This window comes from Centropristis striata, chromosome 10 (genome assembly GCF_030273125.1).
Source record: "Centropristis striata isolate RG_2023a ecotype Rhode Island chromosome 10, C.striata_1.0, whole genome shotgun sequence".
Taxonomy (NCBI): Eukaryota; Metazoa; Chordata; class Actinopteri; order Perciformes; family Serranidae; genus Centropristis; species Centropristis striata.
In genome coordinates, this window is record NC_081526.1 from 30,960,405 (window position 1) to 30,985,309 (window position 24,905).

The 24,905-nt window shown below is 41.3% G+C and overlaps 1 protein-coding gene across 1 annotated transcript; it reads left to right on the plus strand.

The window, feature by feature from the left end:
* Window positions 1–2,271: 2,271 nt before the first annotated feature.
* Window positions 2,272–23,440, plus strand: cavin2a (caveolae associated protein 2a). Its single transcript, XM_059343388.1, has 2 exons — window positions 2,272–2,925; window positions 20,997–23,440. The coding sequence occupies exons 1-2, from the start codon at window positions 2,371–2,373 to the stop codon at window positions 21,864–21,866; spliced, it is 1,425 nt and encodes a 474-aa protein (XP_059199371.1). The 5' UTR covers window positions 2,272–2,370; the 3' UTR covers window positions 21,867–23,440.
* The last annotated feature ends 1,465 nt before the right edge of the window (window positions 23,441–24,905 follow it).

Sequence of the window (24,905 nt, forward strand, 5' to 3'; positions counted from 1 at the left end):
AAAAACAACAACTTTACAGCAGGAATAAACATGTTTACAGCCTGGTCCAAAAAGCACTTTGGTCTCGATAGATAACTTCCCCATTCATGACAAGCCTGAATTTATATTTAAAGTTGCATGCATAATTAAGGGTGTGGCCTGCTGTGAGTGACAGGCTGCTGCTTTTACAGGTGGCTAGCTGCTGCCACCTCAGCTCACCCCTGCTGACATGGGAGTTGATAGCAACACTGCCAAAAACTAGGGCTTGGCAATATGACCACAAGATATCCATTGAACAGAAGTATCAAAAATGTTTACCAAGCTTGCTGTTTTCTCTATTTCTAGTCTTTGTGCTGAGCTAACTTAAGCTAAGCTAACTGTGTCCAGGCTGTAACTACACAGTAAAGAAAGCAGTATCATCATCTACGTCTCAGCAAGAAAAAATGTATTTCCCAAAATGTACTGTCACTGTAAAACTGGTTACAAATACTTCAGTCAACACCGAAATAACAGCACAACCTGAAAATAGAAGCTTTTGTGAATGTGGTTTGGACCTGGGGAGAACTGTGCGCTCTGTGCCAACACATTTTGTTCTTAGGTGTGTCTTTTCTCTCTGTGTGCACACACAAGTAGTTGCAGAAAACCTAATCTCACTTTAAGGGTGTGAATACTGTGTATTGATCTTAGATGAGATGGTGGCTGACCAAGCCTTTACCATATCAGGCAAAATCCAATAAAACACAGGTGTGGGCTTGAATGCTAGACAATGCAGTGATTACAGAGATTCTTTTCATAGTTCTTCTAATGCCGTATGTTTCTGCAAAGGAATCAATCACACAGAAACACACACACGCTTCTCTCCCTATATGGAAATGCACAGACTCTGAGGCATTCTTGTTGCAACACACTGACACTCCCGACTTATTTATATGATTTTATAACATGTTAGATTGAAAGAGTGATTGTGTTGCTGTGAATGAAATATTAACAGTGATGTGACAAAGAGACAGATTGAGAGAGGTCAGGCATCATGCTATGGCACAGATGAGCTCATTGTTGAAACAGGGATTTCCACATTTCCATGTCAGTGCCCCCCATGCCATGACACTGAGCGCAAAAACAAGAGGGGAGAGGAAAGGGGCGCTCAGAGGGCACACACACACCCAGTCATACACTAACACATAAGTGTAGTTAAACACCAGACTTTAACAAAAAGAAAATATGGTGCTGGCTTATCTATTCAGCTCCTGGAACACAAGAAACACCGGCCTTCTGATTTGAATTGTAGTTTTATCTCCGCTTTATTGTTTTGAGGACAAACAAACATCCATGCCCCTCAATTATTGCAGTCCAGTAGCCTACAATTTGGTAGGCTACAATACAAAAACACACACCAGCGAGTGCAGTAAACAAAAGTAACCTTCACACATATTTTGCAAATGCAGCCAGGCATGCACACAGAGGAATGGTTGGCAGTCACATGAAAAACACAAAGCAAACTGGCATACAAGGAAGGACACACACACACACACACACACACTTGCACTTCTATCTTTGTGAGGGCTGGAATAGTGGATTCCATAGCAAGGTTATAAAAGTTTAGAATTTTTCATTAGTTTTAATTGGGTTGTGAATTTTTGTTTTCAAATTCAGTTAGTTTTAATTAGTTTTAGAGTATGTTTGCTAGTTTTAGTTTGGTATAATATATTCCATACATTTGAAATGCTTTAGTTTTAGTTTAGTTTTTTGTAATGAGGTATTTGTTGGGTGGGAGATTAAAAGAGGTCACAGTAAATTTGCCTTTATTTCCTTTGTGTTATCCATCTTCATTATGTATGAAAAAAGTTGAAAAGATGAAAACAAAGGACATTTTCACTATGATTTTAGTTAGTTTTGTAACCACACAATAAAGTTTCAGTTAATTATCATTATCATGTAACCTCTAACCCTTAAAACAAAGTCTGAAATCTCAAAAAAAGTCTTTAAAGAAGTGAGGACCAGCCGAAATGTCCTCACTTTGCAAAAATGTCCTCACTGTGTTGGTTAAAAATGTGTTGTGGTCCTCACAAGAACACACACACACACACACCTCTACCTCTATTCTGTCAATAGGGCTAGGCCTGCACGGTCTCCACAGCAACTACGCCCCTCCCTTTGGCTTGCAGGGGAGGTGTTTTGAAAAGTTCACAGCGTGTGTGTGCGTGTGTGTGGAAAGAGAAAGATAGAAAGGGGCGTGGATGCTGAATTAAGTCCAAGAAGTAAAACAGCCCGCCTTTAGTTCTCAGCTGGAGCAAGTGACAGCAGCCTCAAGAGAGAGTAAAACTTCTACTGAACTATCTGTGTGTAGGTGAATTACCCCATTAAAGCGGGACATTCAACCACCTGTGAACCATGGAGGTACAAGAAGACACGTCCGTCGCCGAGCTCAGCGTCTCCGGCAGCACCCACACCATCCCCAGCAACCCACAGCAGCCCGAGAGCACGGAGCTGCTCATCCCGAGCTTCACCCCGTCTTCCGCCCCGTCCTCCCCGACCCCGACCGGCACCCTCTCCCGGCTGGGCTTTAAAAGTCCCACGAGCCCGACCGCCACCGCCGCCCCGGGAAGCCCCGGAGGCCAGGTGAGCGCCATTACCGTGGTAGCGCTGCTGGACAAGCTGGTCAACATGCTGGAGGCGGTGCAGGAGAACCAGCAGCGGATGGAGCAGCGGCAGTCCGACCTGGAGGGCGCCGTGCGGGTCGTGCAGGGGGACGTGACCCGCCTGTCCAAGACCCACATCAGCACCTCCAACAGCGTCAGCAAGCTGCTCGAGCGCTCCCGCAAAGTCAGCGGGCACCTGAAGGAAGTGAGGGAGCGCATGGATAAACAGGCGGTCCAGGTGAAGAAGCTGGAGGCGAACCACAGCCACCTGCTGAAGAGGAACCACTTTAAAGTGCTCATCTTCCAGGTGAGGGGCCATGGGGAGAGCAAGGGAAAATACCTAACAGCAACTGTTGAAGTATTTGAATTTTAAAAGGGGCACTGATTTCAACTCAACAGCAATGTCTGTTTCCAGAAGTCAGCAGTTTTATGTATGAGTCATGCTAGAGAGAAAATAGTTCCTGCATGGAAGTGCTCACAACAAGTTCTGTGTATTATTTTAAGTAATCAGTTCATGACTTCTGGAAAGAAACATTGCTGTTGAATTTTTCAAATGTTTTTTTTTTAAGCCGAACATCTCAAAAATGACATTGCAAAAATATGGCAACTCAAGCCAAAACAATCTAGGTTGATAAATAAAACTACAGGTAAGTGAAAAGAGAAGGTATTTTTGATTTTAGGGTGAATTTTCCCTTTAAATTGAGTTTAGGGAACCCAGGTGATTATAGTGTTATAGTGATGTCATCGGGGTTGCCACAGCTTGGGTTAGAGGTGTAATACTGAAGCTAATAGAAGCCTGTGTTACACACTGGAGATATGGGCTTAGAAAAAAGTGAGTAAGAGGTAACCTGACAGCAAGATGTTATCAGGTTGCATTATGGGAAGGATCCAGCATTAATCCATACTAGTCTTGAAATCAAAATATCTCAGTTTCTGCTGTTTCCATTTTTTAATGCGTCACTTGTGCGTGTAATACTAAATGTAATATTACACTACCCCTTTAAAGTGTAGGCATATCAACTTTTCTTTCATAGGGTGTATTTGCATCACAAGGCCTCATTTTAGTATTTGTGTGCACATTTAAGTCATATTTGCATTCATATTTGACTGCAGTAGTGGGTGTGTTTTGATGTGTGCTCTTTCCTTGTGTGTCTGGTTGGCACGGACATGTGATAAACAGCACTTGATTATATTTTCATCACTTAAAACTTGTTGAACTGGACTAAGGCAACCCTTTAGAGCTCAGTTGACAAATTATGTTGTTGCTGAGGGCTGTTTTCTGACTTTGGAAATACATTAAACATGACACACCTCTGCTAATAGAAGTGTAAATATACTGAATATGACCAGGTTTCTGGATATAAGTTGAAATCTAAACAGTTTTTAGACACGATCATATAAGGCTCTTTCCTCTCGTGTATGTGTGTGTGTGTGTGTGTGTGTGTGTGTGTGTGTGTGTGTGTGAGAGAGAGAGAGAAGAAGGGTGTGTCTGGGAATGGAGCTACACAGGATAATAGAGGACGGCTCAGACACTGACTTTGTCTAGATCTGTTTACACCCCACAGTCATAATTCAGACAGACAGAAGGCTTTTGGATGGATTTACCACTTCAACTGCCATATCACACCTGAGAGGGTAAAACTCTATACTGAAAATAAAAAAGTGATAAACTTTCAGATTTCCACAGGAAATTAAAGCGAAAAGGAACCTTACATAACCCATCTATCTCAAGACATTAAAACAGTTGAATCTTCTGTTTACCCAGCATGTAAAAGATAGGCTTTAACTTCAACCTGGAGTCTTGATTTGCATACTTCGCCGAGCGAGATGAAAGCAGTCCTGTATTGAATTTGATGGATGTATTTCCACTCGGGCAAAAAAAAGAAAATCAAGGCATGGTCTCTGACTTAATAATAAGTGCATGATTTTTCATGCTTACGTCTGTGTGTGTGCGTGTGGGTGCGTCTGAGCAGCATGTGCGTACAAGTGTGTGCCCAGGCAGCAAAAGGGGGGGCCATTGTTGACACAGCCAGAGCCACAGAAAGCTCTTAACCGCCGTTGTTATCTGGTTTCCCAGGTACTGAGGCTCTGTTGTTCAAATGTAACAGGTGCCAAGACCTTACTCTGTACAAGGTGGCTCTGTGTGACTGTGGGCGAGGTCCTGCGGATCGATTCAATTGAATCCCCGGTCAGTTTTTTTTTTATGTGCTAGAAGGGAGTGTTCTGTTGCTGTAGAGATAGTGAGAGTGGAGGCGTTGTTTGTTTTTTCAGTGAAATGTCAAATCCATGCATCCTTTTTTTGATTTTTTTTTATGTTGGGTTTTCATTGGCTTCAAATTTTACTTAGTTTTTCCTACCTTCAATACATCATCATCTTCAATACAATCATTTTCATCTTTTAAACTAGTGCTTTATACTTGATCTTTATTATATTAACCCTCCTCTTATGTTGCGGGTCAAATTGACTCATTTCAAAGTTTAAAAATATATTTAAAAAATTAGTTAAAAGTATATTTTCATAAAAAATAATAATAAAAAAATAAAATAAAAGCAAAAAAATCACTGTCACTGTAAGACTATAGGATTTTACATTTTTAACATGCATTTTTTCGTGAAAAACGTGTGAATTATCCTCATTGAACCATGATCTGTAAGAAGTAAATAACACCATTGCACTAAATACTCAGTGTTATTAATAAAATATAAACAATGGGATTTTTAAGTTTCTGACACTTTCATATAATTAAACATGCCCAATGCCAGGAATATTATTACTGTTCCTGTGAAACGAACGTAACGGGAGGGTAAATATTATTAAGGCCTGTAGGAGTTGACTTAAAATAGTACTTAATCAGGAGTGTTACAAGTTAAAAGTATTTTTTTTCCTCTAAGTTTGAGTCAAACGGATAATGGAGCATTTGTAAATGGGTGTAATAGGGCCAGGTGTGTGTGTGTGTGTGTGCGTGCAGCCTGCCCATTGGATGTTCTGCTGATGTGTTGGGTCAGGTGTATGCAGTTACAGAGCTGGTAAATGAGACTTGGCGTGCCTGAGGGGAGCGGGAAATAAAAGAACCGCTCAGCGTTCTCTCCTTCTCCTCCCTGAGCTTGTGTTGACTCTTTTCCGTGTCCATCACTTTCTGCCTCACTTAATCTCTTTTTCGCCTCCAGTGCTGCGCCTTGTTTCTGGATATTCTCCATCTGGTGCTGGGCTCTAATTTTCCTGTTTAATATTTTTTTTTGTCCAGCCATTTTTCACTCCTCACATTGCTTTCTCTCCACTGTTTTGCCGTCTTTTATACAAACTCCAACTTGCATGCTACCGCCTTTTTAGATCCAGCCACCTGTCCTGATTCCCTGAAACTACATGAAAGCGTGTCCTTGCGCGCCTCACGCTACTCTTTGATAAGGCTGCACACCCAAGAGCCAAACTCTCTATACCAGCCCGTAGCTATTGGCCAAGAGGCCCTCCTCCCTCCCTTCCAGCTCTGTAAAATTGATCCAGAACACTCATCACCCTGTATGTGCCAGCTGAGGTGGAAACACAGAGGATTTCTGGGTAAACGCCCACTTTTGCAGGGAGCAGGGGTCTATACCCGCTCCAGGCTTTGGCCACAGTCGGTCAGAAATGGCAGCACTGTCTGCCGCTTCGCTGCGTTCCTGTGCATAACAAGAACTAATGAGGACTTAATTACCGATTGCTTGGCCCTTGTTTGTTTGTTTTTTGTGCACCAGTGCTTTTCCTGTCCCCACATGGCCCTCCCCTCTCAGGGCCCTTTCTCCTGCACACACACATACATGCAGAGCTCTCACTCACATTTCTCAGCCATCTGAGAGTGCAGAAATTGCTTCACTGTTTTGAAAGCTAAAATGTTATGTGTTGGATTGCAGGTATTTTCCTTTTCCATTACTTGTCACAGATATTAATTTCAAAGGCTCATTACCTGAGTGTTTAAATATCAACCGCCACCCTGGAGATGTTATAACTTATCTTAATTGCATCACTGTGGCATGCTACGTGAAATAGGGCATATTTGGAATTTCATTTCCTGCGACAGAACTCATTTATTCCTGAGTAGATGTTAATCTCCCCATCTGTGTTTATTTCACAGTGGAATTTCATCACAACAAACAAGCCAACCACAATTGCAAACTGAATTTGAACGCTGTGAGAATTGCATTTGCTCTCGCGCCCGGTTCTGAGTTTCGCCTGATATTTAGCAGCGAGATGGGAGTTGTTGTGTGGCTCTGGTGTGGTGGGCCGGGAAGAGGATGTTTGGTGACTGTCTGTGATTTTTGGGATCCCTAATCGCACACTGGCAGGGAGTGACAACAGTCAGAGCTCTCACACACTATCAGAGAACATTCATATCACATTGCAAGGGAAGAGAAACATGCTCCCCAGCCAAACTAAACACAATGACTGCAACATGCTTTCTGTTGATAGAAGTTGTGCTGCAAGCTCTGTGATGGTATGACTGTCAGGATTCTTTTGTTACTCATTATTCAGTTTACATTTATTAAATGATACTTATTTCAAAGTTGGCTCAATAAGAGGTATTTTCTGGGCTTTTTCAACGGAAACACCAACTCGTCTGTAGGAAATAGCTGTGATGTAATATACCAGTGTGACTGCAGCTGTCCACGGATGCACACACGGTCCAGGTCACACTGACTTTCCCAGACAAGCTATAAAAATGCTTGTAACTGCGGATCTCCTGCGCAAACTCTCTTCAAAGCAGGACGTCCATGTTGTTGTTGTCTTCTTCTTCTGCTGCTTGTTCGCCCTAGTCTTCTTGTTCTTGTTCTTCGTCTTATACCACCAACTTGACTAGACTGGAGCATGCGTACGGTCCGTATTGTCACTTTCTCGCGGCTGCATGTGATCTGTGTATTTTTTTAATTCTGATTTCATCTATGAATGCGTATCACTTCTCACCGAACTGAAACGCGTCCGAGCGTTCAGTTTTGCGGCCATACGTCAATAAGCCAATGAGCTGAGAATTAAGTTGGATAAAGCTACAGTCTGCAAACTGAAAGTTGCAATAACAATTATAAAACACACAGAAATACAAGAGTATTCATTTGAGCAAAACAAGCTTACTGTATCAAACCTTGCTAGCATGAATAACTAGGTTTAATTTTATCCAAAACTTATTTAAACACAATTATCTATTATCTATAAATATGCAAGATTACTGTGAAAACTAATCTCATGCCTCTTCGGGGGCTAAAACTTGACATTATCTTTACAGTATCACCTAACTTCAGTTAGTTTTATGATCAACAGGAAGTCTCTTTTTGTCCTTTCAAAATAAAAGTCCCCATTATCAAAACAGGCTTTTTTATATTACTCTCATACTGGAGTATGTATGAAAACACTGATTAATCAATTAATTTATTAACATTATAGATGCTCGAGTTGGCAGGTTTCTTCCAAACGCCCATCCCAAATTTAGAAGGTGATGACAATTATGTCACCTAAACCAAATTGGAAACAGAAAGTATGAATTGGCCTTAAGCTGTAAATGCTAGCTATTGCTGAGCCAACATTGTTATTAACATAATTATGTCCTGCAGTGGACGCAATGTTGGTTCAGATCCAAAGTCACACAGTAACGCAAACAAACTAACCAAACGAGGCTGCGATAACGTTAGATCGGCCACTCCCGTGTTCGGCAAAGTAAAATATCAGTTTTTATAGTCTGGTGGCTTTGGAGTAAGATATTAGCTTCACTTCCCCGTTGTAGAGGGCTGTTTGGGTAAGGTAAAGGGGTGAAGTTATTGTTAATATAGCGTACACTTAAACTGATGCTGATTTTTGTAGGTGTTCCTTTTTTATTTGGCTAGTTGGCCCCGTCCACAGTAATACATATCGGTCTCTTTAAGGCCACCAGAATCCTTTGACAAAAACGATAATTTTACCACTCAGTGCGTTTACATGCACAGTTTAATCAAGCTATGCATGAAAATCAGTTTTGGCATCTAATCAGACTTCTGTCCTTGTCCCAGTTTACATGCAACTGAGAAAATTGAATAACTGAGGGGAACGTGTCCTCCTCCTCAACACTGGGTGGAGATATGCGTAGTTTCAGCGGGTTAATATGGCCTCCTCTCCGGTTGACCTCAGTTTGACACTTTGTGCTGTCGCTACTGAGACCGGCTAACACAGGTAATGTGACCAGCTAATGCGACCGCTAACGCACCGGCTAATGTGACCAGCTAATGTGACCAGCTAACGCACCGGCTAATGTGACCAGCTACTGCGACCAGCTACTGCAACTGGCTTTCTTCAATATTTTTTGTTCTGGGGTCTTACGCTAGTGCGGGGATTGGGGGGTTGAGCATAAGGAGCATGCACACATGCGTTGTCTTGTCATATATGCCGGCAAAAATCCTATTCCAATTGCATTATCTGGGTGTCTTAATCGGAGTTGGAGAACTGCGACATCAGTCAGACACGTTTACATGCACTTCAGTTGTCCAGTTATAGTCAGATTAAGGCAATAATTTGTTTTTTTCAAGTGTCATGTAAAAATATTGACTGTTTCTTCGATTGGTTAGTTTGATTGTGTTGTGCGACTTTCAGTCTCAGATCCGACTAACATGGTGTCCACGGCAGTACATTGTAAGCTTCAGTGCCAGCAGCTACACTGATTATCCAAACCGGGAATGTATGGACTCCCACCTGAAATACACCCAGGCTATATATATGAAAGGATATATATCGTTAGCGTAATAGCATAATTGCCTAAGTCTTTTGTAACTTACTGTTACAATATCAATAAAAAATACCAATGTGCTTCCTAAAAATTGTGTTTTTTCTTGTTTTCAAAAAACTTTCAAATATGACTTAGGCAACTATGCTATAGTAGGCATATGTATAGGCAACGATGTAGAAACACCATCATCCAGAAAACCTACGTCAGGTCACATTGGGAAATACATTTTAGAAGGATTTGGGAAAGTAGTGTTTTGATGCATTATATGTACTTTGGCCAAATTGCCAATATTTTGATTTAAATACACAAGGAAACACTACTGTGAAGCTACATAATTATATAAAAACCTAAAAAAAAATGGGCCTGCCTTTAGTAGCTTCAAAGGAACAATTGCAAATATCTATCACCACATCCTGACTCATCACACAGTAAAGAAGATGCTTACAAAGGTTTAAAGGTTCTGAGTGATTGGCTTCACTTCAGTCATTGTCATTTGTTTGCTTTGCCACCAATCATCCTAATGCTTTATACATCAGCACTCGACCAAAGGTTGGGGCTTAATCCTTAGCATTCAGCAGCAGGAAGTAAAAGCTGTTTTCCCACACGTGTTCATACTCTAAGATGGAGGCCAAACTGCTCATTCTGCTCCCAGCCTCGCCCCAAGCTCTTACCTTTTAGCTTAATGACTCAAAGCTCATTACTCTGAAGGTAAATAAAGCCTAATAATGGCCTAATAAATAAGTCAGCATTGTCTGATCCATTTGGGTCCCATCTTGTGCATACAAATCACATATGAAACTTTACTGCAACAGCAACCGTTTATGTCACATCCTGAAGAAGCAACAGCCAGAGAGAGCTTGAACATATTACAGTTATTCAGCCTCATCGGAAGCAATATATGATCCGGGGCAATTAGACATTTGAGTGTAATTATAGTGCACACTATTGCGTGTGTTCAGTGCAGTTTCCTCCATTATAAAATCATATCTCACAGGTTGGAGCAGGCCGCTGGCTGTAGGCTACAGCTCAGATTCGCTGTGTGTCCCTTCACCAGGTGATATATAAAACCAGCCTGTAGCCTAAAGCACTGCTGGCTGCTTCAATGCATTCAAACATTCTGGGCCTATGTGTTACCAATGGACAGCTTTAAAGTAATGGGGTCATTAACTCAAAGTAGCACGCTAGTTTATTTTAACTTCACAGCTACTGCCACAGTCCAGAAACTTTATATAAACAGAAAATTGCAGGAATTGCAGTCCTGGATCTACAGTTCCATTCAGAAATACTATGTGACACAGTATCTTTCCTTGATTTATACCCATTATAGAAGTTTGGCAGGCAGATCAGCAAAGTTGGTGGTAGTTTTCTGTCTGCATGCTAAGTGCAGAGACAGTCATGAGACGTGTTAGCATATGTTAGCTTAGCCAGAGTGTGGAGAGGTGGTTAGCTTCCACAAAAAGAGGCTAGCTAAAATGTTTTTCCATTTACATTTTGTGTTCTCCAACGATAGCCAGTGGTGCATTGTCTGTTTTGTGTCGAGTTGGAGAGTTGTGACTCTCGCCATTAAAGCTATTGGTGGTCAGTCAATACATTTTGACCATATCTGGCTTCTAGAGGGTGGAATCAGCAGAGGCCTCACGATACGATTTCATTCTGATACTTGAGTCACAACGTGATATTATTGGGATTTTAAGCCTTTTGCGATATGGTGAGTGTTGCGATACTATATATTGCAATTTAAGTGTTATGTGTCTACAAAATTAAATTCAATCAAGAATTGTTTTGTCAAATAAGAGAAAATTATCTCCCTTATTTCTCCACAATAAGAGTCAAACTGAACTAAACAGATCTCAAACGTACGGATGACAACAACTGCAGCATTTTCTCAAACTTTCCTCAACTTCAAGCTTCATTGCTCTGAATTTTTTTTCATGAAACATAAAAAAAAAGCCTAACTTTGCAGCATTATTTTGACAACTTCCTGACAGGACAATATCCTGACTTACATTGTGCCTAGAGATTCCTTAGATCTTCTAGTTTCATGTGATACCAGTATCTCCAGTATATTCCTAAAAGTGAGCCTGCTACGGTCTCCGGAAAAGAAAAAAAAAGTGAAAATACTGACGGCCCGCCGGCTGTGGGAACGCTAAATTCTTGGTGGCCATAAAACGATATTATATTGCCACACAAAATATTGCGATACTATGCTGTATTGATTTTTTCCCCCACCTCTACTGGCTTCTTGTTACAACACAACATCTTATTTTCTAATGCCACACATACTAAATACTAGATGTGGTGTAGGCTGTGGTGCTGTGTGATTGCAAAGTTTAAACAAACAATGTAGCTGATTGCATCACATCATTTTAGACAGGTAGCTAGCAGCTAGTGTGTACAAATGACTGGCAGCTGTCAGACAGTGACCAATAGTCAGAATATCTCAGTGAAGCTGGGAGGAGTTAAAACGACATTTTGACATGCCATAGCAGGAAATGTGTAGGTGTATTTAAGCTACAACTGCAGCCAGTTCCAGAGCTTAGGTTGTGTACATGGTGGCTCACTGGGCGTAGCTGCAGATGAATAGCAATGACGAAATTAAGCTCAAAGTGCGTGGCTCCAGTTGGCGCCATCTTGGCAGTGCCTGGCTCCTCCTAACTCCAGGCTAATAAAAAAGCAGCCACACCCATACTTATGTTTAACTCTATGCCTGAATATAAATGAAACAGATTCGTTAAAAACACACGTGTCATAATCAGGGAAAGCTATAAAGACCAAAACAGGTTTCTGTATCAGACTGCAAACATGTTATTACTGCTGTAAAGACGGGCATTTTGACATTGGGGTCTATGGGGCTTTTGGGGCCAGCCTAATATACCTACACTTACACATTGGCTTCACTTTTTGGCCCTGTAGGTTGCTGCTTGCTGCTGCTTCCAAAATATTGGAAGACGATTGGAAGAAAACGAGAATATGAATATGAATATGAGTCCCATATATACAGGTCAGATATTGGTCAGAAATATCACAATAAGTATTTTTCGACAAATCATTACCCTACAAGTGAACACGAGTATGTGACTTTCATTCATTGTGCCCTTTACAATCTACAAGTTATCAGATTCCCAGCAGAATATTTCTCTACAAAAGTTATGTTGGCTTGGAATGAAACAGGTCTCAGTGATAATAGTCTGTCTTTGAGGCATTTCTAAATGAACAATGAGGTTTGTTTACAGCATGGCTTTGAGCTTTGTCATCATTCTTAGTTTTCCTTTGGGGTTCATTCCTCACTTAATCCTCTGGGTTTTCAGAAAATAAGGAGTGGAGAGGTCTGAAAGAGAGATAAATATATTTAGAGAAAAAACACAGAATGACAATGTTGTTCAGTTTTGGTCCATACCAACAAAGTGAGTTTGGATAAGAGATTATATATAAGGACTTTTCCAAAGCCATGCATGTGGATAGGAAAGTGTTACCTTAAGTGCTTGCTGCAGCCTGATGTCACATACAGGTTTGACAAGTCTTCTCAACAGTTTCAGTGTGTGAGGCCGAGGCAGGTCTGCAACCGCAGATTCCTGCTGTGGAGGACTAGTTGTAACAGCTTCATTGACAGAAAAGTGCTGACAATGTTACAGTGTGAGTGAGCCGCCATGACAGATTGATGGTGTATGATGTGGCATGCTGGCTAGACAAGTTGGTTTTTGAATTATGCTTGGTCATTTTCAGTCGAACTAAAAGTCAAAGTCGAAGCTAAATTAAGGTGGCAGCTGTTAGGATAGTTTAGCCTCCCAGCATTTCCCATGTTGCACTGCACTTATTTCTTCTCTTTCACACTCAGTAGGACATGTTGGATGCAGGTGTTGACTTATTGGATTATAAGCGGTATCTGAACAGTGCTGGGAGTATTTTATGCTGGTATTCTGCCAAAGAAGCTCAAGGTCTTTTTAAACAAAAACCAACCATCCTCTTTTGACTCCTCCTGCCACCTCCCATTTTCACCTCTCTCTTTAGACTTCCAGGCTCCGTCTATATGTATCTGCTCCTTTTTGACTTTTCAAACCTTGGTGTCCATCCAATCCACTGGCCAAGGCCACAACACGCATGGCAGGAAATGGGGGAAAACAATAGCCATACTGGGTCTCAGTGTTCTTATTTCTCTGCTCTTAAATGAAACATGAAAATACGAAATGTTTCAAGATAACACAATGACTTCCGGGCTTCTCTGCGGACACCCATGCCCTTTGACCTCCACGAGGGGTAAACATTGTGACAATGGGTGGTAGCCTTATCAAAAATGCTCACGGTATCTCCGCACAGGCCTTATCGGACAATGGTTCTGATATGCACAGTTTGGGATTGTGCTGAAACAATTTGTAAAGGGGGGATTTGAACAAAAGAGCTAAAAGAGATTAACATAGCCGTGGAGTGGAGTGAAAACTGGAGCGACAAGATGTACAGGAATGTGTTGCAGGGACACAGCAACCTCATTCATCATATATGCATGGGACTGGTGCAGGGGAAAGTGCTGGTTTAGCTGCTGATGTAGATTAGGTGACAAGGAGTGCAATAGTCCAGTCAACCATGGGGTTATTGTAATGAATACCATTCCATGTATGAAATTCATTATGAGAACCGGAGAGCACATATTGCAGAATATGTAACGTATCATCATCCGAAGTGCAAGGACAGCTATCCTGTAAATTACGGGCTGAGCCAACAGACGTCCTACATCATCATTTATGTCATCAGGAATAATCGGCACCTCTCTGGGTTGCCACGATCGCCGCTCTGCCGGCACGTCAGCATGACATCGCGCCTGAATCGGTTATTGTGTTGTGTGATTACACAAGCTCGCAAGGCCAGTAAACACGCCGTGTTTTCTTTTGGTGAGGAAGATATGGGAGGGGTGCGGATGGGAGAGAAATGCTATAACTTGTTATGCAAAGCTTTATGGGTATTAAGCCATGGGGCATGATTCAAAATTGCCATGTAGTTGCTGATTTATGATAGTTGGGATCTTCTTGGTATGATGGCAGATCTTTGTTAGTTAATTAAAATATTTTGGGTGTAAGGCAGTGTATAGACTCTAATACTGAGTGTAGGGTACATTGAGAGTTTATCATGTTATCATCCAGTCCCATGACGAAATAGCAGAATTCCATTTCCTTTCCTTCCTTTCCTCTTTCCTTCCTTTGTCCACAGATGGCTTGTGGTGCACATTGGGGTGAGGGTTGAAGGGGAAAGATGTTGCGTAACAAGCTGGGTCGGGACTCGCTGTACTGTAATAGGAAGGATGTAATCAAAGCATATGCAGATGAAGGCAAATTTGCACAATCACGTGTTTCAGGTAGACACTGCTGCAATTGTTCTTTGAATGGAAGCTGTTTGTGAGCGTGAGTGGGTGCAGAGAGATAGGGTTTTGTTCTTGTTGGTTTTGATCTTGAATGAAGTTAGGTTGTATTACAGACACATTTAAAAGATAAATGGCGGGCAGGGGGGAAAAAATAAGAGAAGAAGGATATTCCAAAAGGTCTAATGTCATTCAATTAAATTCTAATAAAAATCAAGAAAACACTTATTTTTCCTGCAAACTCCGTTTTTTCCCTGTTTGTTTGTTTTTAACTAGGCCTCCTGTCCTTCTCATTCTGTAACAACATAATTGAAGAGGCTTGGCAATTGCATATTTGCACACACATGCATTTCTGTAAGTGGTGATGGTGTACCCTCTCATTGGTGCAGTCCGCCGGAGGCACCTGACTCACTGTGCCAACACACCTGTACCTTGGCTGTTAGGATTTAGAGAAGCTCCATTCATTGTGTGAAGGAGCAGGAAAACACACCTGTCCTACTTGCTAAAACACACTCACACATTAACACATATTTGACTATGTGTTAATCTGCATAACAAACCATAGAGGACTCATTATTATTGTTCATATGGCGACATGAGTGGCTTTATGTCTTGTTTGCTGTTCATGTGTTTTTATTGTGTAATAAAAAAATGTTAACATGATCTAACTGGCCTGGAGAAATGTCAAGATAATATAAATAATTTAGTGGATTAATTAAATTAAGACTGTAATTTAGCATGCATATCGATATATGGGAAATAGGTACAAGACTATGAAGCTATGAAGAGTTCTTTTGTTTATGACACCTAAAATGACCTTAACTATGCTGTATCTGTGCAAAGTTTGTCACTAAAGACGGGTTTTCACATTCCTCTGCTAAAGTGGGAGATGTCTGAGCACATCTTTACAATCTGACATTCAAATGTAGGCCAGGCAAGTTAGAAGTCACAGCCTCAAAAAGCCGTAAAAACCTGAAACCTTCAGAGCAGATCAGACTTCAGTACAGAGAGCGAAAAGCACACTGCAAAGTTTGAGGGGGTATTACTGTATGTTTCACGACCTCTAACACTGTGTGAGCCATTGCCAGTTACAAGCTAACAAGCTGACAGACAACATTAAGATGCTCACTACATTCTGATACGTCTGCTAGACCGGATTTTGGTGCACAACAGACTCTTGAGTTGAGTCTGAAGACTCAAAAATGTATGGCTGAATCTCTCAGATGTTTACTCCAATAGAGAAACTAGACTGGAACTGCAACCGGCTCGCACTGCTCTTTTTACCAGTCAACCTAGTGCGAGCAGCAGTGGTGGGCAGGGCCAGTTTTTCTCAATAAGGGAAAAAGAGTAGGTCCTCAAAACATTTTCTTATTCCTTAAACAAAATATTAAGCATATCAGAGTATTATTACATACTTTAGAACTTGTCATGAGGTAATGTTACATTACCATGCTAGCAGGATGTTTTTAGATGGCCAGGTTTTACAAAGTGCATCCCGAAGAGAAATGTTTTAGCACCTTAGTCGTTACAGAAAAAGACAGTATCGGATTGGTATCGGCAGATACTTTAGGTTGCCGGTTAGCGTGTTAACCGTTTTAGTTTTTAGCGTGATAGTGTTGTGAAGGTGGTTAATTAGCACCAAACACAAAGCACAATGGCTGATGGGACTTTCATTCGCTTCAGATGCACACACACACACACACACACACACACACGAACAAAGGCAAGATAACTAATGCAAAAGTATAGGGTATCATTGCACATGTGGTATAAACAGCGGCACACACTGACAGTGTAACGTGATTCCCTCTGAGCTCTTTCAATCAGCGGCGACTCCGTCCTGCCCCGCCCTGATCTCTCTCTCTTTGAATAGAGCAGGAGACTCCAGAGATCTGACTTATATAAGCTCTGGCTTAGTAACACCTTGCAGGACTTGCAATTAGCCGGCAGTTCCACCATGCAACTGCTAAATGAGATGTTAAACTCTGTTACATAAGCCTCCCCGGTGTCTTTGAAGTGTGTGCCTTTTTAACGTACAGTAAACTTGCTGTCACACTAAATTAAATTTGTTTTTTCGGTTCGCTCCAAATTTATTTTAATTTACTTTCATCTCGCTCTTTTTAAACATTTTTTTTTTTTTAAAACAATGGCTGATGTCCCACATGGCTGCACAAGTACACACTGGCTCACAGACACACGCATACATACACATATCACATTCTCAGTGGCTAATGAGTGCTTGCTTAGAGGATGCATTAATTAACAGGGTTCCCAAGAGAAAAGTGCCAGGATATGAGGTCCACACACACACACGACAGACCTGGGTCAAATGGTATTTAGAGAGATTTTGTTTGTTTTAGCTTGCTTGCCAAGACTGTTAGAGGTTAAACAGAGGACACACTAATATCACCCTATTTTACAATTTGGACAGCCAAACACAGAAGCAGCATTTTTAGCAGTCAAGCTGAATAAATGATGTAGAAAAAGAGCTGGATGAAGTCAATGCTGGGGGGAAAAAGCTCTGATGAACATGCAAAACTCTTGCTATGCGATAACTTAAAGCAATCGTCAAGCGACGCATTGATGTATTTATCACTGTGACTAAGACATGAATCAATCAATGAAACAAACTGTTACTGCAGCAGGTCTACAGTATGCAGCACTGAAGTTTTTATAGGAGGGCATTCGAGTTTCAGTTGCTGCCTCCCACACAGAGTGATTATATCAAACATGTCAGAGCCAAATCAGAAAGTCCATGACATGCCCTGACTGGAGCAGAGGAGTCAGGATTGAATCTTTAGAAACCTTAACACCACCAAACAATCAGCGGAGATTAGTGTTTATTATCAGGGAATGTTCCAATGAGGGTCAGGAGAGGCCATATTAGCTCTGATTTTCTAATCGTGACAGGTCAGATTAGGTCAAAGTTCAACCCTCAAACTAGTTCAAACTTCATTCTGATTTGATGTGACTTGAATGTACACATAGAAAAGGGAGATGCTTAAGAGTCATGTCAGTACAAGAGCTGTCAAGCCTCACAGTTCCTGACTTTTCTGATTTGATTTTGCATGAACGCGTTGAGATTCAGGCTCTGTGGGTGTGGCGGACTGTCAGACCAACAGCAAAATGGGACATCCAGATACTGCTCATTCACATATGACAGAAAGGAGCTACAGAGAACAAAACTGAAAGGGGAGAATAAGAGTTAAGGAAAACCAAAGGTAGTGGTAATCAGAGCTGCCTCCCAAGGTGCTTCTTTTGTCTTTTTGAATTTCAAGTTGCAAGCCTGCAGTCCATTACAACTCATAACAGCATACCCCTAGTGATTGTTGGTTGTAAATTTAAAAAAAATTGCATGTGAACATACACAGGTTCTCAAATATTCATTCTTTTTCTCTTCCCATGTAAACATGGCTTTGAGATTAATGTTTTGCATTTAAGAACACACTGACAGATTTATTAGCATTAACTCGGAGATACCACACATGCTTGGCACACACCTGAACTATGAATCATGCCTGCATGTTTGAGATCAAGGTGAAAGGTATCAGGTGGCTGCAAAGCGTTGAAAACAGGAGGGTTTCTGCATGGCTCTCCACCTCCCAAGAGCTTTCAATACACTCCATATTCAAATATTGTTTAGGTGCTTTAATGGGGCACTGTGAAAGGCTTTGGTAAAACAGCAGTTGGACAAAATCCAGAGTGCTCATTGCAAATAGCCTCAGGTCTCCTATGGACAGCAGGCAACCAAATGCAGAGTGGGATGCAAAAAGTTTTTTACATTTTTTGAAAGTTTGAACGAAGCACACTTTGACATGTTCTCGAAATGGATAAATATGTGGAAGTATAATATGTGATGCCTTATTATGAATCCCACTGCTTTTCTCGGAAAGTCTCGCCCTCAAGTTCCGTGTTCCCACAAGGTAACAAAACCCACTCAACCAGTGGGGCTGCTCTGCTGGTTATCTCTTGCCAATAAAAGATGCATTTCATGCTATAATAACAATATTGATTGGACTTTTTAATCACTGTGGGAGGGCTTTACTTTACATCATGGTTTTGTGCCGTTTATAACAGTATCCTGTTCCATTATTGTCACAGATTCTATCTCTTTATCTCATTTCACACATTCGACTAACTTCTTGAAAATAAGAACAAACAGCAGCGTGTCAAATTTGGCTTGAGTGGGCGAAAGACAGATTGCAGGTACAATACCACTGTCTTGTCAAGCAACAACACATCATTTAGTGCTGAGTGAAGAATGGACAGGAGGCCCGACTCCTCTAGACCATCTGGTCGGCCCAGTCCTTAAGTATGTGTTAATGACACCCCGGGAAAGATGCACTGCTCACTCCTTCAACAACCTGTTGCATTCTGTAGCTTTAAATACTATTATATTATCCTAAGAGCTGCCATGCATTCTTTGAAATGCAGTCATTTTTTAATGCATACTCATTCTAATAAAATGTTGCACGGAAACAACTGTTACTTAAGAGTACGTCATTGACACATGCATTGAACTAAGGATGACTGGGGCCTAACCACTGTGAGGTTAAACATCTCATCAAGTATGAGAAGCTCGCTGTTGACCTGTGACTGCATATAGTTTGAATTCCAAGTTGTGGCCATAAAGCTCATATTCAGAATTAAGCACCCACTAAAACCACCAAAAAAAACACTTTTATCAAAAATGTTCAGCATTGTGGGGGATGTAGAGGCATGGAATCACTTCAATCAAACCTTTTATTGGATTTAATTTGTTGTGGGCGCATGAAAGTATTCTTTTTAACTGCCCATATAAAGGCTGGTCCTGTACCTGACCTTGAAAACATAAAAATGTGCTTTACACTGTGCTTTATTTAGTCAACTCAAAACCAAGTATCCACTGGTGGTACTTAAAGCTGATGTCACTGGGAGGGTTTCTGTATGGGCATTTCAAATGTGTAGTGGAGTATGTCAACTACTGAAGCTGCACCTTCACTCTCCACTCACTTCTGGGTGTGAAAGGGATGGGGGCAGTGGGGGGTGGGAGCTCTAGCTCATAAATCCCCAGTGGAGTGGAACATTGTGTATGCGTGTGCCCGCATGTGTGTGATTGTGTGATTGTGCACAGATGGATAGGCAGCAAGTAAGAGGGAGGAAGGAGAAACTGAGGAGAAACAAATTGAAACTCTGGATATTGAACTTTCTGCTCTCCATTTCACTCTATTTATGGTCATCAATGGTTTCATGGTTGGCGGGTTAAAGGCAGAGAGAGACATAAAAGAAAAAACATAGAGAGAAGTGAGTGACTCCTGCAAAGAAACAGGTAGAATTCCTCAGATGTCTTGAGGAGAAGACCAGGGAGGCATGCAGAGATTGGTTTCCTCAGTGGGCAGACCACCCTTATCTGTGTAGTGTGTAACATGCATAGTATAGGGCGCCACAGGAATGAGTCCTTTTAGTGCCCTGGGGTTTAACCTCTAGAACTTAAATAGGATTTTAAATGGGTTTTTGGTTAGATGCCTGAAATAAGGTCTAAAATACATTACCCATCTTGTGAATTTTGGAGTTTTTACAAGTGGCTAGATGAGACTACAGTGGTTATAGGGCATATTAAACATAATTTTGTAGATTGTAAATTATGTTAATAAAATGTATTACGCAAGGGATTCGCTAGCTTGTCAAAACAGCTTGTTGGAGAGCATCTGAAGCTAACGGTAATGGCGTTCAAGTTCAGTGACCGCGGTGTAGTTCGCAGTAGCATAACCGACGTTAGCTTTTTACTTTTGTCGACTGCATTAGTGCATCAAACATAATGAAAATGGTGTTCATTTGTGAAGATTATCCTGCTGAACAAAACTTGAGAGGATCAGAAACGTGTGTTTGCCACAGAGCATATTTTCTGCCATGATCCAAAATCCTATGCAAGAATCCCAAAGACGAATTCTCAATAGAGCCCATGGTAATGCTACCTCTCGGTTGGCCTACAAAAATATGTCATTTCGTTTGCTCTCTACTAAATACAGACAGACATTTAAAATGAAAAAAACCATGAACAGAGATATATAGATAAACCTGTTTATAGGGATGTGTGTTTGAAAGTATACCTGAAATACTTTAACTTTGATCATCACAGTCAAGAATCCCATTGAAGTCATTGAAACTTAGGGGTAGTGTTGCCTAAAGTCTAACCTTGACCAGACCAGTTTAAACAATGATATCATCAAGTTCATTTTCTTGTCAAACTAAAGCCTGGTTCAAGGAATTATGCTTCTTCATAACTGATCTGAATGACCACCCTCTTAACCATTTCCTTCTGTTTCCCCATAGGAAGACAATGAGATCCCTTCCAGTCTGTTGGTCAAGGACTCCCTCAAGACCCCGGCACCAAGCCAGTATGATGCAGAGTCCACCCTCCCTAATCCATCTGTTACTGGCTCTATTGATGGCAGCCAAGCCCAGGGGGAGGGTTTTCAGACCCTGAGCCTGTCCTCCGATGAAGATGATGATTTTGCATCACACCATGTGGACGAAGAGATGTTTGATGGTGCAGTGAGTCCGGGCACTTCGCGCACATTCGAGAGAAGGGCTGACAAGTTCAAGCGCAACAGCCTAAAGAAGGTAGATAGCCTCAAGAAGGCCTTCTCACGCCAGAGCATTGAGAAGAAGGTTACTCAGATAACCACCAAGATCGTGCCACCAGAGAAGCGTGAGAAACTCAAAAAGAGCCTCACCCCTAACCATCCCAAGAGCCCAACTGCCAAGTCCTCCTCTTTCAAGGTGTCTCCTATGACCTTCAACATCAAGAAAGTCAGAGATGGGGAGGTCCCAACACAAGACATGAGTTTTCCTGTGGAAGAGGCCCATGTGGAGATTCCTGCTCTGGAGAGCTTAGATGGAGATGTTTCTGTGAGGGAGTTGAACTCCGAAGAGGTTGTTGTGGAGCAGATCCAGGAGATGTTGAGTCCCTCCACCCCAGAGAGCATCAAGGTGGACCTGGCAGTCAATGGAGAAGCACCAAGCTTAGAGCCAGAGATAAATGGTGAGCGTACTGCTGGCTTGGCAGTCCCAGAGCTTGATGAAGATCTTGGTGAGGAAGAAGAAGAGGAGGAAGAAGCAGGGAAGAACAAAAGCCCTCTCGAGACAGCAGCAGAAGCCCAGATCCCCGCAGCAACAATTGCTGTAGAGCAAGCATCTTAATATGATGATGAATGCAGATAAAATGATCATGAGCATCAATTCTAGTTTCCCATTCTTTCTTTTCTTGCTCAAACTTCTACACTTATGAACACCCAACGGGCACAAATTATCCCTCCATTGTACACAGCCTTTTTTTCTTACACACATCTATACACTGGTGGTACCCTACCCTACAACGTGTCACCTACTCATCAGTAATTAACATTCACTCACGCTGATGGTGCAGCGTTGGGAGCAATTTGGAGTTCAGTATCTTGCCCAAGGAAACTCCGACATGTAGACAGCCATGGCCAGGGATCGAACCACGACCCTCCGATCTGTGGGCGACATACTCTCAGCTTCCTATGTTAGTCCATCCTTGGACTATTTCTGCAACACCACCGTTGATTATCACCAGCGTAGTCTGAAAAACCTTGACACAGACTATACAAGCAACTGTGTTAACAGCTAGACCTCACAGTGAATCAGAATCCAGTGCACGTGCTTCCTAAACTCTGTGGCAGGGTTGTCCAAAGAAAGCACGATTGCACCAATGGACCATAACTCTCTCCCATCAAGTGGTAACCACCTCCTCAATAGCAGCACATCTCCAGGGCACTGGGCCAACTATCTCCCTCTTGCTGTGTTTGTCTGCTTCTGGAGCTCTCTTCCTCACTGACAAATAGCCTCTTCGTTCTTTGTGTTTTATTGTGGAAATAGTAAATCTTTGGCAACAGTGCTACTGCCCACAGCCTGTTGAGGCGGTGTGTTGCCAGGTTGTGCAAGAGTTGGAATGGGGAGTTTCAGGGTTTTCAGTGAAAAGGTCCTGGGGTGTTTTGTAGTGAACTAGAAGTTGTTTACTAAATTCTTTGGACCTGTGCTGAAAAAAGCCCAGATCTTAACTAACAGGTGGCTATACTTACAGTAGTCCGAGTGGCGCTGTCTTGTGCCCTGTCCTTCACTGGCACTTGTTAATTGTTTGTTACTGCGATAGTGAGATCCAGTAAATCACTTTTGACTTTGTCATTGATGACCTACCAAGAATAACGCATGCATCAAAACATTTTGAGTAATTTGTAATTGCCAATTGAAAATAGAAAATTAGACCAGATGGCATTTTAAATGGTCTTGTAGATCACACTTATCTAGAGTCTAAGAAAGGCAAAAGTTCATCTTATTTGCTAATACAAGTAAATATGTTTGTGTTCAATTACACTGATGCAAATGAAGGACATTGTTGCAGGATAGAAGCTACTCTATATGATTAGAAAAGTGTATTAGTGAAACAAAGTTACCTGCAGAGTTTAATTCTGACATCCTAAATGTCCCTTTTACAGTCCTTTCTGCAGGGTGACTTTATATGTTTATGTACAGGAATTATTTCTGTTTTTTTTTCTTTGTGAGGCACCCTTTAATAAGTAACTTTATGATAACTGCCTTGACTGTGTGTACTTTATACAGTAAATGTGGGATCTGTGAATTTGTTTTGAGTTACTATATGATAATTGGGTGTTTGTATGCCGTCTTTTTCTTTCAGGCATCCATAACTTGTATAGTGAAATGTTTACTCAATAAGACATAAACACTATCTTATACATTTTTCAGGGCACGGTCAATAAATCCCCTCCTCCTATATTCATGCACACACACACACTCCTACAGTGCCTCTTACCATGTACATGCTGGTATGAGTAATTGGAGTCCTCGAGGGATGGATTCCTATGTTTCTGTAGATGAGAGTGATAGTAAAACATGCCTTTAGCTTTTTTTTCTTCTGAGGAGGAGGAATTCCTTGCAGCTATCACTTTATGGGGCATAGTCATGGGTGGATGCCAACTGCATAAAAGCAAAGAAGTTTACATCAAAGAAGGAGGGAAATGCAATTACAAGTATTCACAATCAACTTCATATTTGGAAGTCATGCTGGAAAGTTTCAAAAAGTGACCTTCCTCTTGGTTGTACATCATTAGCGCTCTGCCAGTCTTAGTTACAGATGTCTACTGCCATGACTCCCTAAAACTAATTTAGCAAGTGATACCAGGTGCCAAGGATCCAGATACTAGAGAGGTCACAGAAATGGATAAAGGCAGAGGACAGCATTCCTAGCTTTGACGGATGACTCCTGCAAAGCCCATTTTTCATGCTCTTGGCCTCCTTGTTGAGACGTTCTCTGGAGCCACAGGTGTTCTGGCCCTGCGGAGGCTCCTGGGCATGGGCTTGTAGTGGAAAGGGGACAGGTGTGGGTGTTAGGAAGTGTGGAAAAAGGACTTTAGTTGTTGGAAAGGATGATAAAGTTGCCTGGGGGTTAGGCATACGTATGTAAAATTGTGAGAGTCAGAAATGCAATCGGCCTCATGAACTGAAATATGTTCTAGGGAGTTTACATACCAATATCTGGAAGTGCAGGATTCCATTACTACATCCATACATCATCTATATAAACAATGCATTCTTCACTTCTTCACGTCAAAATATGGTGCCCCAAATATTTTGATATTTTAGCTATGCAAAAATAAATACCGGTAGTCATATTTCATAGGGGTCTGATAAACACATTAGAAAAGAAGTGTACATGAAATAGATATTTTCAACAAGTTGACTTAAAGCCTTTTTTGTGCTTAATGCGTTACAAAAATTAACCTGCCAGTTTGCTCAGTGGGATCTGTAAGGAGAAAATACTAGACACAATTGATTTTAAATAACTTGTTACCTGTGTTTATTAAATATGCTTAGTCATTTTCTTTTTAATTCTTTGTATGAATCATTTTACTGAAAAGGGATTGAACACAAGGCTTATGTGCACATTCTTTGTACTGTAGAGGTTAAAATGTGACTGGCTCTGAGGTGTTTTCTGCTTATTCTTTCAAACGTGTTACTTTGGTGATATCTGTCTGTTAATGTTAAAAATGTCATATCTAGATCTGTGTAAAAGTCTGTTTTTATTGAATATCTGACTTTTTAATCTGGATCATACGTGAGAGCTGTTTATTTGTTAGAAAGTTTAAACTCTACAGCATTGTTGGGTAGTGATATTGTGTTTAACATCATCTTTGTTCATAC

Excerpts from the sequence above, each read along its gene's own strand:
- cavin2a (XM_059343388.1), top strand. The coding sequence starts at position 2,371 with ATGGAGGTACAAGAAGACACGTCCGTCGCCGAGCTCAGCGTCTCCGGC. Across the intron at positions 2,926-20,996 it reads TTAAAGTGCTCATCTTCCAG|GAAGACAATGAGATCCCTTC; the intron begins GTGAGGGGCCAT and ends GTTTCCCCATAG.